This window comes from Suncus etruscus, chromosome 15 (assembly GCF_024139225.1).
Source record: "Suncus etruscus isolate mSunEtr1 chromosome 15, mSunEtr1.pri.cur, whole genome shotgun sequence".
Lineage (NCBI taxonomy): Eukaryota > Metazoa > Chordata > Mammalia > Eulipotyphla > Soricidae > Suncus > Suncus etruscus.
In genome coordinates, this window is record NC_064862.1 from 18,455,622 (window position 1) to 18,472,585 (window position 16,964).

At 40.0% G+C, this 16,964-nt stretch overlaps 1 protein-coding gene across 1 annotated transcript in view; it reads left to right on the top strand.

Moving 5' to 3' along the window:
- UST (uronyl 2-sulfotransferase) overlaps positions 1–16,964 on the top strand; it is a 375,708-nt gene that overhangs the window by 238,228 nt on the left and 120,516 nt on the right. Inside the window, exons 4-5 of the mRNA XM_049787764.1 lie at positions 2,656–2,735; positions 13,245–13,398. Coding sequence (XP_049643721.1) covers positions 2,656–2,735; positions 13,245–13,398 — 234 coding nt within the window. The remainder of the gene's footprint in view (positions 1–2,655; positions 2,736–13,244; positions 13,399–16,964) is intronic.

Genomic DNA, 16,964 nt, shown 5'->3' on the forward strand with positions numbered 1-16,964 from the left:
GGTAGATCTAGAAGTATTGTGCACACATACCCCACAACTTTTTGGCAGGTGGGGAGAGGGGCAGGGAAGGTTGAGGTAGGGGCTGGGTTTTGAGGCATTACATGAACAGCACTCAAGTCTTACCCCAGGGATTTCTCATAGCAATATTCAGGGCACCATTGAACCAAGGTCAGCCACTTGCAAGGCAAGTGCCTTACTCTCTGTACTATCTCTTCAGCCCACACTGGATTGCCTTTATGCTTCTCCTCACAATGGTTTTCTCTTCAAAACCTCATAAGTGCTCAATAAATGCCAAGTTAATACGTGGTAAATGAATGTGAGCAGTGGAATTAGAATAAAGGCCAACAGTGTCCCCTCCTGAGACAAGGAGAAGGAAGGTTAGTTTGTTGATTCAAGCCACTGCCATCATGATGGTGGGACTCAGTAGAAACTAGGCCAACTACAGGTAACAGGGGACCTGTAGAGGAGAGGGACCCCAAGAGATAGGACCCCAGGAGAGGGACCCCAGGTGATTGGCAACCATGAATCAGGAAACTTGCTCATTCTAAAAAATGAGGAATTAGCTTTTGTGATAATGGTCAAATAACAAACTGGGCTCCTGGTTCTTCCTAAGTGACTTAACTACTCAATGTGTTGTGATAAAGTAGAGGAGAGCCGAAATGTAACTTGTGACTTCAGGTTACTAATGTGATAAAGAGAAGTTTTAGTAATTTTTCCTATGTTTAAAGATGCATCTAGAAAGAGTTAATATAGTTATTACTGATCCTTTTATTCCCTTTTGGAAAAGAAGTTTTATGACTATTATGACAGTGTTCTCAAAACCTAACTACTACTGTTCTCTCACAAATTGAACACACTGACATGTGTTTCAGAATGTAATAGAATGTTGATGATATAAAAGGAATGACATTTCGCATGACCTGTTCTCCCAGTCTTCTTGTACAATAAGCGGAGGTTTTATGGCTCAGATTCTCTTCAGGTGTGTAGAGGAATGTCTGTATAAAAATAATCTCCAGATGTAAATAGTTTTTATGTTAATCATAACACAGCACAGTGTTACATTTCTCAGAAGATATTCACAAAGATGAGGAGTATCCTTGGCCATGCTTCCAAAATGGTAATTCTATTGGTAGACCCACCAAAAACACATGTTTACAATTTGAGCACATCAGAAGTTGTGTTATCAGAAGCAAGTTCTGGGGCATGTATCTGTGTGGTGGTGGTGTGGATGGGGATAAAATGGAGAGGATAAATGTCAAATAAAGAGGCAAAATACAACTTCCCTTTATGCTCCTTGGAAACAGATACACCTTTATTCCCCACATCTACCATGACCAAGAGAAGCATAGGGTGATAAACTACAGCTTATTTACTTTTCCAGTTCAATTGTATTTTTCAAGTAAGCACTGTAGCCATGAATCGCAAATGAAAGGGTTTGGATACCAAGCTCTCAATGAGTGTGCTGATGTCTATAGCATGTAGTGTCATAGTTCATTTATTCCACAAATATTTAATAATTATTGACCATGTGTGTTGGGTAATTAGATCTGAGGGAGCAAGGCTAGTGAGATCTGTTACCCCTCCCCACAACTTCCTGTCTAATACATGCATGGTGGTTAGAGCCTTGTAATAAAGCTGATGTCTCCTGAAATCTAACTGCTGTGGGTCATTTCCTCATTGCTACTCTGAACCTGCAGACCCGCTGGCTGGAAGGGGAAGCAGGCACTGGGATGGAGAAGAAAGGCCTCTTCACTCCATCCACCATCATCCATATCCATCCAGGCCTCTTCTTAATTTAATTAATTCTACAAGACTTTTGTCATGAGAAAGGCATGAAGTTTAGACTCCAATGTTATTGTCAATATAGCACTTCCATATTTGTTTCTAGTCTCCTGTTGGAATTGTTTCATAAAATAGGGACTACTGCACTTCTGATGTATATTCAAGAGTTTTTGAACAAAGACCAAGGTGGTTCTCTCTTGATGGGACTCAGCGGAAAGTTTAAGCCACGATGATTTCAGGAAGTCAGAAAGCATGACATTACTATCAACTTTTGCTTAACACTTTCTGTTTCATGGCCTGTTCCAGAAGATCCATAAACATTAGTTCATACAAATACAACTTTTTGCTTTGCTGACAACTGCAAATAAATAATTCATATAACCACCCCAAAATACACACATACACAGGAAGTGTGGGGAGAAAGAATCTTATATATATGCCAAGAAATATTTGCTTTGTAATTTTTATAATTGAGGTACGAAACAAGCACGAGATATCCTCACACTATGGTACTGTTGGAAGAGAAAATAACATTTAATGTTTTGTTTTCACTATTGCTTTATTGGGAAAGAGTTAAATGTGTCTTCGTACTTGCATTTTCAGTTCAGCAACCCTGGCTTTTTTGATGCCAGTGACTGTCACATAGTTTTCATGGTAGCAGTCAGCTAAATTAAAAGCAGGGTCAGCACTGTTCGATACAGCAAGAAACCTGATGGAAAGTTCATAAACATTGCACAAAACACAAGTATCTTGCCCTGGTTCAAGAGCCAAGGATAATAAGCAAGGATAAAAGAGTTGGGTAAATACCTGTTAGCTAAAAATAGTTTGGCAAAGGAGATCCTATATATGCTAATTTTGTACATTTTTTCATAGATGGAACTGATTAAAAATATAAGTACTGCTGAACAGCCCTATTTATTCACTCGACATGTTCACTTCCTCAACTTCTCAAGGTAAGATATTTTCTAATTTAATGGTTCTTTCATGTCTTTTTAACATGTAAAACTCCTTTCTTATGAACAATCACTTCAAAATCTACTTTCATTTCCAAGAAAGTGTGATTGCTTTTGAAAGGAGATTTTTAATTCATTAATTTTTGAATAAAGCAGTGATTCCAAAAGTGACCAACTACTGCCCTATCTCTAGATATGTGGAGCAGTAGTTGACTTGGTTATAATTGGAGTCACATTTTGTTCACTTAAAGAAAATAGATTTCCAGGGAAGAGGGGAATTCGGTGACTTTTATTTTTCTTTTGAAAATGGGACAATAGGCCAATTAAGTTTGAGAACCTGTGCAGAGGGAAAGATTTTAAAATGTTTGGAAAGATGCTTTCTTTCTAGAATACTCATCTTAAATCTTCTAAAAATTTTAAATTGCTGGGGCCGAAGCAGTAGCGCAGCTGTAGGGCATTTGCATTGCACATGGCTGACCCAGGATGTACTTCAGTTCAATCCATGGTGTCCCATATGGTTCCCCAAATCAGGAGATATTTTTGAGCACATAGCCAGGAATAACCTCTGAGCATCACCGAGTGTGGCCCAAAAACCAAAAACAATTTTTAATTGCTTTTTAATGAGAAACTTTTGACCTAATAGCTGCTAAAAGAATCAAGAAGAAGGGAGATGAGAACGAGGGAAGGAGGAAGAAAGAAGAAAAGAAGGGAGGGAGGGAGGGAGGGAGGGAGGGAGGGAGGGAGGGAGGAAGGAAGGAAGGAAGGAAGGAAGGAAGGAAGGAAGGAAGGAAGGAAGGAAGGAAGGAAGGAAGGAAGGAAGGAAGGAAGGAAGGAAAAATTGGGTTTTGTATTGAAATAAGTTTGGAAGCAAAGAGATGAATATTTTAATGGAGATTTTTTTTTGCACATAATTATATATTTGAACTTTCACAAAATCCTGAGAATAATTCTCCATGGTGAAAAGATGTGGATTTTATAGGACCTGGAATGCTAGACTACCTGTTTAATATTCCCTGAGACTTCTCTATGTCTGACATGTTTGATCTTTTGTTGCATATTTTAGATAGCTGACTTTTTTTCCTTTAGCTTCAGGGAACTTTAGCTATTAATATAAATCTTCAAATGAAGTTTTAGGTCCTTGATGTATTAAGTGACTAGCTTTAAGTTTGGAGCCTTCTCTTCACTTGGGGCCATTCACAGAGGTGTTCTGATCACACTGCTTTTGGCTGAGCCCATGAACCATAGTTCTGCTGATCAACTTGGGCCCCACTGGTCAGCTCTCCATAGTGGTCTTTCAGGACTTAAAGAAACAGCACTGCAAATGAGCTGCTGTCTGGTACTGACCTTCTGGCCCCAGGGCAAGACCTCCAGTATGGCATTACTTTTCTCTTGAGTTCACACTGGCCAGGCACAGTTGCATTAACCCCTTCCTATGCCTAATAACCCAGAAGGACTTCTCCATTATGTCCCAGGCCATACTAATGACAGATAAAGAGAATGAAATACAACTTCTATTGGTACCACAAAGAAAGACTTTGAGGTTATAGAATTTAGTAGCTCAAAACCTGTAGTTGGACTTATGGCAGAATGCTTCTGTTTTTAGTCCAAAATTTTTTATATTTCTATTTTCCCTATCTTTTGCAGCACCTATCCAAAATAAAAAGGCAAAACAAAACAAACAAATGAACAAAAAACTGCCACAAGCACCCCTTTTTTTTCTTTTCTTTATTTTTCTTTTAATATTTTTGATTTCTTATCTTTTACTTTATTTTTTATAATACCTTTGTTTGGTTATAAAAGTGGTTATAAACATTGCTTGTAGTTGGGTTTAAGTCATAAAAAGTACACTCCCTTCACCTGTGCAGCCTTACCACCACCAATACTCCCTGTCTTCCTCCCCCCACCCCACCCCATGCCTGTTTCTCTCACTCACTATCATTATCATAATAGTTGTTGGTGTAGTTATTTTTCTAACTGCACTCACCAATCTTTGTGGTAAGCATATCATGGGCCAGTTCTTCCAGCCCTCATCTTTATTGTCTGTGTATTATTACAATAATGTATTTTATTTTTCTTAAATCCACAGATGAGTGAGGCTATTCTGTGTCTGTCTCTCTCCCTCTGACTTATTTCACTCAACACAATAATTTTCATGTCCATCCATGTATAGACAAATTTCATGACTTCATTTTCCCTGACAGATACCAAGTATTTCATTGTGCATATGTACCACAGTTTCTTTAGCCACTCACCCATTGTTGGCATCTGGATTGTGTTCAGATTCTGGCTATTGTAAATAGCACTGCAATGAGTATACACATGCAGAAGGAATTTTTGAATTGTGTTTTTGTGTCCCTAGGATATATCCCTAAGAGTGGTATAGCTGGATCAGATGAGAACTCAGTGTCCAGGTTTTTTTTTTTTTTTTTTTTTTTTTTTTGGTTTTTGGGCCACACCCGGCAGTGCTCAGGGGTTACTCCTGGCTGTCTGCTCAGAAATAGCTCCTGGAAGGCACAGGGGACCATATGGGACACCGGGATTCGAACCAACCACCTTTGGTCCTGGATCGGCTGCTTGCAAGGCAAACGCCGCTATGCTATCTCTCCGGGCCCCAGTTTGTTTTGTTTTGTTTTTTTTTTTAAGGAATCTCCATACTGTTTCCATAAAGGCTGGACTAGAAGGCATTCCTAGCAGCAGTGAATGAGAGTTCCTCATTGTTATTTTGATTTGCATATCCCTGATGATTAATAATATGAAGCGTTTTCTCATATGCCTTTTGACCATCTGTATTTTTTCTTTGAGACGTGTCTGTTCATTTCTTCTCACCAACTTTTGATGGGGTTAGATGATTTTTATCTTGTTAAGTTTTGTCAGTGACTTGTATATCTTAGATATTAGCCCCTTATCTGATGGGTATTGGGTGAATAATTTCTCCCATCCTGTGGGTGACCTTGTATCCTCATCACTATCTCCTTTAAGGTGTAGAAGCTTCTCATCTTAGTATAGTCTCATTTGTTCAACTCTGCTTCCACTAGTTTGGACAGTTGTGTTTCCTACTTAAAGATTCTTTTAGTCTCAATGTCATGGAGTGCTTTACTTCAGTGTTCTTCTATATACCTTATATACCTATATACCTTATAATTCCAGGCCTTTAATCCATTAGAATTTAATCTTTGTGCATGGTGTTAGATGGAGGTCCAAGTTCACTTTTTTGCATGTGGCTGACCAATTGTCCCAACATTGGTCAACACTTGTTGAAAAGGCTTTTCTTGCTCCATTTTGCATTCCTTGCCCTTTTATTGCAACCCATGAACAGGTTATGTGTCTCCATTTCCTTGTGTCCTCTTTTCTTGAAATAGGGTTTTGTAGTTTTCTTTGTATAGGTCCTTCACCTCTTTAATTAGGTTGACTCCAAGGTAACTATGTTTGTGTGACACTATTGTAAATGGTATTATTTTTAATTGTCCATTTCTTCTTTATCATTATTTGTGTACAAGAAAGCCATTGATTTTGTGTGTTGATTTTGTAGTCTGCCACTTTGCTATGAGTCTGTTGTTTCTAGAAGCTTTTTGGTAGGGTCTTTAGGGTTTTCTAAATATAGTAGCATGTCAGCTGCAAACAATGAGAGCTTGACTTCTTCCTTTTCTATCTGTATGCCCTTGATATCTTTTTCTTGCCTAATCGCTATGGCAAGAACTTCCAGGACTATGTTGAATAGGAGTGGTGAGAGAGGACAGCCTTGTCTTGTGCCAGAATTTAGAGGGAAAGCTTTTAGTTTTTCTCCATTAAGGGATAATCACACATTTTTGGAAATATATATATATGTATATATATATGTGTATATATATATGTGTATATATATATATATATATATATATATATATATATATATATATATACTAGTTTAGCAGCTTCCCTCTAGAAAAGCAAAGTCTGGGAGAGAAGCCCTGATTCCTCATTGCAGAAGGGTATGAAAGGCAATGGCAGCCCAGAGACCCATGAGAACACAAGCCTGACTGAGAAGGACTGGACTGGAAGGCATTTACTAAGAAGGCCCAGTAGTGGGTGCAGCTGGGAGGATATGAAGTTGGGAATTTTCATCAGGAAAAACCAGAGTGCCTCAATCAGCCTGAACTGTTGGGCTCATCCCCATATTCTCACCCAAGGAACCTCTTGTCATTGTTCAGGAAGTGAAAGCCAACTAGTCAGCTAGTTCTGTAGAAGGGAATAGCTTTTTTAGGGGGATCTTTCAAATATAGTATCAACATATAATGCCAACACTTTTTATCAGGGCCCTGCCTTTCTGCTCCTACTAAAGTTCCTACTAAAGGCATTCTCACCTTAAAATTCAAACCCAGGTTGATGTCAGTTGCTGCCCTCGTAGCTTTAATGGGACTCAGTAGTTAACTACTTATTTCATGTATGCACCATTGAGGCATCTAGCCCCTTCCCAGTTTTACTTTTTAAGGATAAGAAGAATGTTTTATCCCAGATCCAGTTTTACTCACCCAGCCTTGAGAAGCAATCCTAGTAGACCACAGTGCGGATTGGGTAGCTGCCTTAGAAAGCTTTCCTACTGGGGAGATAAACACCACCCTTCAGACCAATTTGGATTCTTGAGGTCACCTCCTACCCTGCTTTTCATGCAGTTTTTGAATGAACTGAAAATTCAGCCACATGCCTTCCTTTTACCTGAGCTGCCTGAAGAACTGAGTCAAAACTGACTGGGCCACAGTAGTCTCCTCTGAGCTGTTTGAATCTTAATATTCATCGCTGTGCTCTGGTTTCCCATACTGTCTGTTCCCTGTGGCTGAAGTAGCCAAAGAGTGACCAAGAGGCTCTTCCACATTCATGCCCAACTTTAGATGGAGATTCTGGAAAGTTTGCTTGACTGTTTGGTTCTGTCCCCCGCCCCCACTTTCTGTTTAGTTTCTGAGCTTGGAAATAGAGAGGGGCAATCAGTCTTTATCCAATCTAGATCTATAGTTCTTCTCAAACTTACAACTTGAGTCTTACAACTTGGGAAAAGGTGAACTTTTGTATCTAGGCTGAAGACTCTCAGAATAGCTCCAGAGATAACAATATGTAAAATAAATGGATAGAAACCTCTTGTCTGAACCCATACTAGGCCATTGTCCTTACTCACCTCCTCAGCTACTTTTGCTTTTAGATCTGTGTCCTCATTTTGTCTCTTCCCTTAGTAGGAAGTTTTGTTGAAGCAGGTGACCCAGATCGACTCTCTGGTGGCATTATGTATCAAAACAAATTTGATCTAGTTAATTCTCTTCATTCAAACACTGGCTTTGTTTTAAGTTATCCTTTTGCATGCTGTGCCCTTTGAATCTTTCATCATGGAGAGCGTCACACTTTGAAGAGAGCCTCAAAATGAAAATTAATATTAACAATCATTCCCTGCTGAAAGCTTTCTCTTAAGTTGGGTTTGAAGTTAAGATTGAAATGCTGTCAACACCTCCTAAAAAAGGCTCATTCCTTCTTGGCTTTCTCTCTTCATTGTACAGAGAGCAGAGAACAGGCACACATGTTGCATTGGTCCCTCACTGTAGGGTTACTGCAATCTGGACTTGCCCTGAATCCACCTTATCAGACACTAAAAATGACCTTATTTCCTACTATATACTTACTTCTTACATGATCAAGTCATTCATTCCCCAGCTGCAATGGCCTCATCCTTTCCCCATCCATATGTATCCACTTTTTTCTACCTCTCCACCTTGGAGCTACTCAGAGGGTAGAGGAATAGAAAATAGTTATTTCTGTTTGTATTTCATGATAAGAGACTCTACTCTGAATAGTGAAGGTGCTCACGTACTCACTATAGAGAGAAATGGGGTAAAAATGGGACTTTCCATAGGATCTGGTCCTTACTGGGGTTAATTTCCAGTACAGGATTAGTAAATAACCATCTGTCTCCTCTGCATGCAATTCTAAATACTGGCCCCCATTACCCAAACAGTCATATCTTTCTTCCATGATATCTCTCCTTTACCTCAAATGGTTTCTTGCTGCATGGTCAAGGATCAAGGCCTTGGGGCTTCGAGTCTCAAGGTATTAGTCATTGTTAGTATAGATATAATCCAAAAAAATTCTGTATTTTCAGTTCTGAGGTTAAAAAGAAGATATACTTACCTAAAATTCAAATTTCCAGGAGCTTGGAGGAATGGGGAAAGAGATATATTGTTTAACAGGGACAGTTTCAGTTGGAGATAATGGGAAAGTAATGAAGACAGGTGGTGGTGAAGGTCACACACAATAGAATGCATGTACTTAATGTTATTGATCTGTACTTTTACCAAGAGTGAGAACTTTTGGTATATCTTTTTCATCACAATTTTAAAAAGAAAATATGTTTTCAAGAACTATTTTGAGTTGTAGAAAACTATTATGGTAGGAATATAAAGCTGGCTTAATTCTCCAGAGTAATTCAGGTCTTAAGTTCTCTTATCTAATATAAGCAAAATATTCTAGAAAGGATATTTCAACATTTTGATAAAATCTAAACTAAAATCTGATCCAACTGCTTTGTGAACTATATACGGTGACTAATGTTGATGCATTTGTTGATTGAGAAACTAGGAAAGGACATATGTTGAAGAAAATGTGCAAAATAAGATATTTAAGAATGCAGAGGGAACCAGGTTGTTATTATACCAAGAGCCTTTTATTTCCTCTTTTTATCTATAAAAATAACATAAAAAGGACATGGCCAATTTGAATAAGATTGGAGCAGGACCCACAGGAGGGATCAGAGAGTTGCTAACTACAGCCTATAAGCAAATGTCAAAGAGACTGGTAATAACTGTTCTTTTAGGTTGACTTAAATCTAAATTTTACAAAGACTATGATAGTAAGCAAGGGACAAAAATGCGTGTTTTTAAATAAAAAGAAAATGTGGCTTGACTTCTCTACCATCCAGTTTCTACACGTACAGAACCTACCATCAGCTGTGATGAGAACTTGTAAAAGACTAAATTAGAACTTGTAGGTTCAAAAGTGAAGGGAAATAGCATCAAAACAAATGCTAAAGGAATTTCACATGCACACACATACACACAAACGCACATATACACACCCCACAAAGAGCATTGGAGGAATTAAAGTTGAAGCTGAAAATACTAAAAAATTGTTGTAACATAGGAAGAGCTAATCCTCCTCTGATGAATCAAATCAAAAGAAGTGTGCATAAAAGAATTGGAATTTGGGCTGAATGAACAAAGACCCCCTCAACTTTGGGCTTGCCAGTAGAATGGACCTTATGATACAGTTGTGTGTCTTCTCCACAGGGTTTTATAAATAAGACAGAGTGTGGTTCTACCTAGCATTGGGGGTGAGGCAAGTTACAACGCAGCTTCATTCTAAAACAGATTCAGCATTGAGCAGTACATTTAGATGATTCAGAGATCTTCTAAGTGTTACCAGACTTTTGAACAGGATTCAGATATTACTGAGAGAAGAGAAACTAATGCTGAGAGTAGATGGGTAAATGGAAGGTACAGGAGTATGAGTGTGTGTGTGTGTGTGTGTGTGTGTGTGTGTGTGTTTATCAGGACAGAATGTGTTCTTTTCAGGTAGTAGGACACCTCAGTGGTATTCTTTCCTCTGTCATGTAACTGATATGCCAACCTAGCTTGTGCCTATTTGGGTGGAAGCTCTAGTGTCCTAGGAAAAAGGTTTAGTTGACAGCATACAGCCATCATTACTGTCGCTTTCTATAGAGGGGAAGATAAAAGTTATCTACTATTTTCACTGTTAGAAACTTCTAGAGAATTTACATTTTCACTGTTAGAAACTCTCTAGAGAGAGATTTTCCCACTTTGTTGATACTTGTCAATAGATTCTTAAATCATTGAAAACTATTTTCTCAGAGTATTGTTCTGGAACTCTTGCCTTGGACTAGAGTATACAGACAGGAGTTGGTCATCCCTATTCAACCAGCCTGGTCCAACTTATCCATCCATAATCTTCTATGAAAGATGACTGAGAACTGAGAGTCATCTTGGGAAGCTGTGCATTGTTTTCCATGGAGATGAAGTACACATGAGGTTTTGGAACGTATGATGCAATTTCTGAGGGTTTAATTGCATTCACATCTGGAGTGCATGTTCTAAATCCCTAGCATTATTGGCTTAGTGTTGTTTATCATAGATAAGAAGGCCTTTTAAAAATAGATAATTCAGGATGGTGGTGGTTAACTGTTGGTTGGTACAACTGGCTTCTGGGACTAGTGAGCTATTCACCCACTTACCTCCATGTCATCTTGGGTCCAGGTGACATGTTCCAAATTGTCCAGATTAACCTTACTCATAGGTATGTCTCTCTAGAGTCATAGTATTCAAGGGATTCAAAATAGTTTTTACTATTACTGCTATTGCACAATTGGAAAAAACTTCCTTATTATTTCTTGGAAGATTCTCTTTTATTTATTGTAGGGATGGAGAAAGGTGGAGTTTGGGGTTTGGGCCACATAGTGCTTAGGGCTTACGCCTGGCTTTCAGCTCAGTGATCACTCCTGGTAGTAGCTGGAGGACCATATATGCTGTCAGGGATAGAACTGCATGCAAGGAAGTGCCTTGACCCCTGATCTATCTCTCCAGCCCTGATAATTCTATTTTAAGTGGCAAATAAAGGGACAGAGAGATAGATGAATGGACTGAATGTGTACTTTTTGCATGAGCGAGACCTAGATTTGATCTGAGGTTCCATGTGGTCCCCAACCACAAAGCTGGGAAGTAGCACCTGGTATAGTTCAAAAACAAACAAAAAGTAAATTACACATAAACCAGGAGGACATTATTGAAATTCTAACAAAAGGATTGCTTAAGAATTGTATGTCCCCTTTTCCTCTGATAATAGAGTCCTGTAATAGTAACACAAACTTAGAAGACAGGACTTATGAAGGTATGATGTGGCTCAGCTGCTAAACTTATGCCTTGCATCTATGTTGTGTTAGGTCCTAGATTAATCCCTGTCACTGAAAAAAAAGAAAGGGAAAGCTCAGAGGCACGCATCTGGACAAAGTCTTCCTTGGTTAAGTGCCTTCTATTTCTTTTGTTTGTTTTTTGTTTGTTTTTGGGCCACACCCATTGACACTCAGAGGTTACTCCTGGCTATGCGCTCAGAAATCGCTCCTGACTTGAGGGGGCCATATGGGACGCTGGGGGATTGAACCGTGGTCCATCCTAGGCTAACGCTTGCAAGGCAGATGCCTTACCTCTAACGCCACCACTCTGGCTCAGTTAAGTGCCTTCTGTGTGTCACAGTGATGTTAAATGACATCATTCCTGTTTTCAGTTGGCCCACAGTTTGATGGGAGAGGTCAAAGGAGGAAGGGTTGATATAGGGTGACAGCACTTTCTGAAGAAGGGGATGGAGAATCCAAGCTGTTGTGAAAGGCTGAGTCTAAAGGCTGGCAAGAGATGGGAGTAGTCAAGACAGCTAGTTTTTGGAGCTCTTCCTGACTCCCCACAGAGTGTCTGGTCCTCTTCATGAGAAAGTCAGGAGAAGGCTCACATGAAGAGAAGCCTGAGGATACCTAAGGGGTCTCTGGATTAAGACCTTCACCCTATGCCTTGAATGTTTACCTGCCTCTTCATGAACAGTGCAAAGAAAAAGGGAAGGAATACTTGAGAAAAATCCAGCCAGCCTGATCCTTGTAGGAAGACTTTCCTCATGGCCGATGTTCAGCACCAGTGTCTAGTCTTTCTGTGGGAGGAATCATTAATGGAACATCTAGATGCTTGTTATATTTTTATCTTATACCCACTTGCTATCAATGAATGGTACTTATGTGAGATTTTTATTGTGGCCATGATGCCCACTATACTATTATTACTTTTTTCAACTTTAGAATATTCTCTGTTGTTCAGAACACCCATTATGGAGACACATGACCTGGGTTCATACATTGGCTCAGCCTCAAGTAACTTATCTCACTCTGTCCCCATTTCCTCAGGCATCATAGGGATCATTAGGGCTCCTAGGCCATTGAGTTCCTGTAAGACATCAGTGATTCAGGCATGTAAATAAAGGGTTTCCAACTAGGCGAACAGTAGCATGTTGGCCATTTTTAATCTGCTGGCTTCAGAGCTCCTTTTCACTTGAATTCATTCAAACATAAAGAACATCCTATTGCCACTGTTGTGGAAGTCAAAAGTGAACCATCAGTTGAAACACTCACAGAGAGATAACCACATTTCTAATACCAGAATAGAAGACTTCACAATCATGCTGCCCTACCCTCAGTATCTACAGCCCAGTGATCATGGTACCAAATCATTATATTGATGGTCTAGACCTGCTGTTGAGGAACAGTTTCACAGCCTCTTCGATGCCTGAGCAAGCATCACCTTTTGCACTTCCTGTTTGATAATGAAATGTATCCCAGAAAACCCTTCTTGTGGATTGAATTGTCTATGGCATCTTAGCAGCTGAGAGAAAGATGTTCACTGATAGGGAATGGGTTGTATAATGAGTGCCATGTTTGTGTCTCAGGTTTGGAGGAGACCAGCCTGTCTATATCAACATCATCAGAGATCCGGTCAACCGGTTCTTATCCAACTATTTTTTTCGTCGGTTTGGAGACTGGAGAGGGGAACAGAATCACATGATCCGCACCCCCAGCATGAGGCAGGAGGAGCGCTATCTGGTAAGTCTGCTTGGGTCCAAGAGATGAACCCTTCCCTGTCTTGACAGCAACTCCCCAATAATTGGGGGCTCACCTCCTCCTCCTACAAAACAAGCTACAAAACCACCACATCTTCCTGTGCTGAGGGAGAGCATTTGTTCTATTGGAAATTTATTCCAGAGCCTTAGAAAGATTTCCACAAAAACTTTTGAGTCTTGTTTTCCTAGGTTTGTTTCTGGCTAGAGAATTGGTCTCAGAGATAAAAGAAGGAACCCTGACCAGCCTTATCATGGTTGTTTTGAGGTATCTGGGGAGCTGTCACAGAGGTCATAGGGTGCATTTTCTAGCCTCTCTCACTTTTATGGCAGTTCTGAGAGGCAGGTGAGGGATTATATGTCAACCCTGAGATTCCAAGCAAATGTGGCTCCATCATGACGTACTGTTTCTGGGCCACTAAACTCAAATTCAGGGTTTATTCTAAACAACAGAGTCAGGTCTTCTCAACACACATTGTTACTCTCTCTGCATCTTAATTTGTGATCCCTGTCATTGTAGGAATTGTGTTTGTTATCCTAATAATTTCTTCCAACCAGAGTTGCTAACCATTCCATTCAGCCTGAGTAAAAGGTATCTCTCTCACTTGATGGGAACACAGCTGGGAGTAAAGGAGGCTGAAATCCTGGCCTTTGTCTGGGAGAGCCCAAGCTCACCAGTTGTGCCCAAGTCCATGCCTGTTGGAGACAAGAAGAAAGAGGCACAACATCAATATTCATCTTTCTCCTCTACCAGACAATGACCCAGAACCTGATAGCATCTCAATAGCTGAAGGGAAGAGTCACTCACCATACCTGATCTCCATATCCTCTTGCATCCATTCAAGACATACTAGAAGTATGTATTTAGAGAATGATATCTCCTTTGTGCCTGAAAATTCCTGATTGTGTCTGGAAAAATAACTTGGAGTTAGAACATATGTTTTACAATAGCCAAAGCCACAAGTTCTATCTCTAGTACCTCATGGTCTTTTTGGCTCCTTTGGATGTGTAGCTGTGGTGGCCTTTGGCCCATCTGTGTCTGAATAGGGCTGCCTTATTAAGCATTAGCATCCTAGCATCTAATTCCACTCATTGATTATCAGTAGGAGTGGTCCCCAATTTCCTAAGTTGTTTTTGGGATGCCTTTCTATAAAAAAAATACGCCCATAGCTGGATTAGAACTGAGCAAAATGGAAATTTAGAGAAGTGAGTTGTTTTGTCCAATACAACTAGTGTTTAGGTAGGCCAAGACCAGAAGCCAAGGCTGTATACCCATCACTTATTTGTTCAAGTCTCTACTATGAAAATGTCTGGACATTGTTTAGTGATGAATACCGATATATATTGAGCATAGAGCTACTTATTATAGGAATAATATATGTTTTAATTATCGTTATAGTTTGTATTAGATCCTGAATAGTATTTATGTGATCTCTTAAACACATAGAACATAATCCACTTGAGCAAAGCAGCTTTTAACTTCATCTTGATATTAGGACATTTAGACCCAAGTTAAAGCTGAACAGCTTAAAGCCAGTGATGGAAACAAGGTGGCTTAATCCTGTTCTTCCAATATTAATGTCACTTATAATTAAGCTCATAGTCTACCTGTTGGTGAAAGTGATTTGGAAAAACAAGAGAAAGCCTGGCATCTGGGATTCCTGAGCAGGTGGGAACAGGCTGAAGATATTCATCTGCAGGTTAGGAAACTTGCTGAGAGAGTGGTGCTTGAACTTGAGCAAAAGGCTAGTCTAAGATGTGGTTGGCCTAGTGCAATGCTTCTCAAATAGTGGGACATGCCCCCCAGGGGGGGCGTAGTGAGGCTCTGTAAAGGGGGGCGCGTTTGACCTCAGCAAACACTGTCATAACAAGCTAAGCCCCGTGTTTATGTCTCTATATGTCTCTGGAGCTGAGAGTTGCTGTGCCCTGCTTCAAAGCCCACTTCAAAAAGCTATGCATTGCAAAACATGCTCATTGTAGCCACTAATCCAGACATCACCTCTGATTAAAAAATCAGCTCAAGGGCCCGGAGAGATAGCACAGCGGTGTTTGCCTTGCAAGCAGCCCATCCAGGACCAAAGGTGGTTGGTTCGAATCCTGGTGTCCCATATGGTCCCCCGTGCCTGCCAGGAGCTATTTCTGAGCAGACAGCCAGGAGTAACCCCTGAGCACCGCCGGGTGTGGCCCCCCCAAAAAAAGAATCAGCTCAAATTATTTTATATATTTTTGGTTAAAGTTTTTTTTAATAAAGATACTGTTTACAGTTGCGCGGGGGGGGGGGGGGCGCAAAAAAACGTTTTCTTCTTCCTAGGGGGGCATGAAATCAGAAAATAATTGAGAAGCACTGGCCTAGTGGGAGCTCCGAGTGCACAGCTCCAAGTCCAGGGGCAGCAGAAACAAAGCTCATGGTCAGTTCATCCACACAAAGAGCTGGCATAGAGAGACGGTGGGAAGAGAAGGTGGCAGAGTAGTACTGTGCACAGACTATACACTGTACATGAAGCTCTTAATGTTCTTCCTCCGCTGTCACCAACTTCTGTGCTAGCTCTGTTGTTTCTCAGGGTCAGTGCCTTAGCTTTTCACCTTTAATGGTCTAGAATCTCTTGAGGACAATTTAGGGTTTGTGTGTCCCCAGCACCCAGAAGAGGACCTGAACAATGAGAGACCTTTCTTAATAGCCTTTTATTTTTTTTTAATTTTTATTTTATTTTTTTTATTTAAATACCTTGATTACATACATGATTGTGTTTGGGTTTCAGTCATGTAAAGAACACCACCCATCACCAGTGCAACATTCCCATCACCAATGTCCCAAGTCTCCCTCCTCCCCACCCGACCCCCGCCTGTACTCTAAACAGGCTCTCCATATCCCTCATACATTCTCATTATTAGGACAGTTCAAAATGTAGTTATTTCCCTAACTAAACTCATCACTCTTTGTGGTGAGCTTCCTGAGGTGAGCTGGAACTTCCAGCTCTTTTCTCTTTTGTGTCTGAAAATTATTATTACAAGGATATCTTTCATTTTTCTTAAAACCCATAGATGAGTGAGACCATTCTGCGTTTTTCTCTCTCTCTCTGACTTATTTCACTCAGCATAATAGATTCCGTGTACATCCATGTATAGGAAAATTTCATGACTTCATCTCTCCTGACAGCTGCATAATATTCCATTGTGTATATGTACCACAGTTTCTTTAGCCATTCGTCTGTTGAAGGGCATCTTGGTTGTTTCCAGAGTCTTGCTATGGTAAATAGTGCTGCAAATGCTAATGTGGGAATGGAAGAAAATTTTCTATCCTAACAATTAGTTTTTCCTAACCTATAAATCATTCACCCTACCCTAGGCATCACACATTCACATTCAAAGAGTAATTAGCAAGCAAGATCATAAATGTGGAAAACATCCATTTAATGTAAACATGAAAGTTTTAAGATCAAAAATAAAAGCTGGTAGTGAAGGCAACGCATAGCTTTGAAGGGCTGCCTTTGTGGTGAGATTTGAGAGATTCCAGGAAATTCCTCACCTGGAATTCTGCCCTAAGAGATTTAT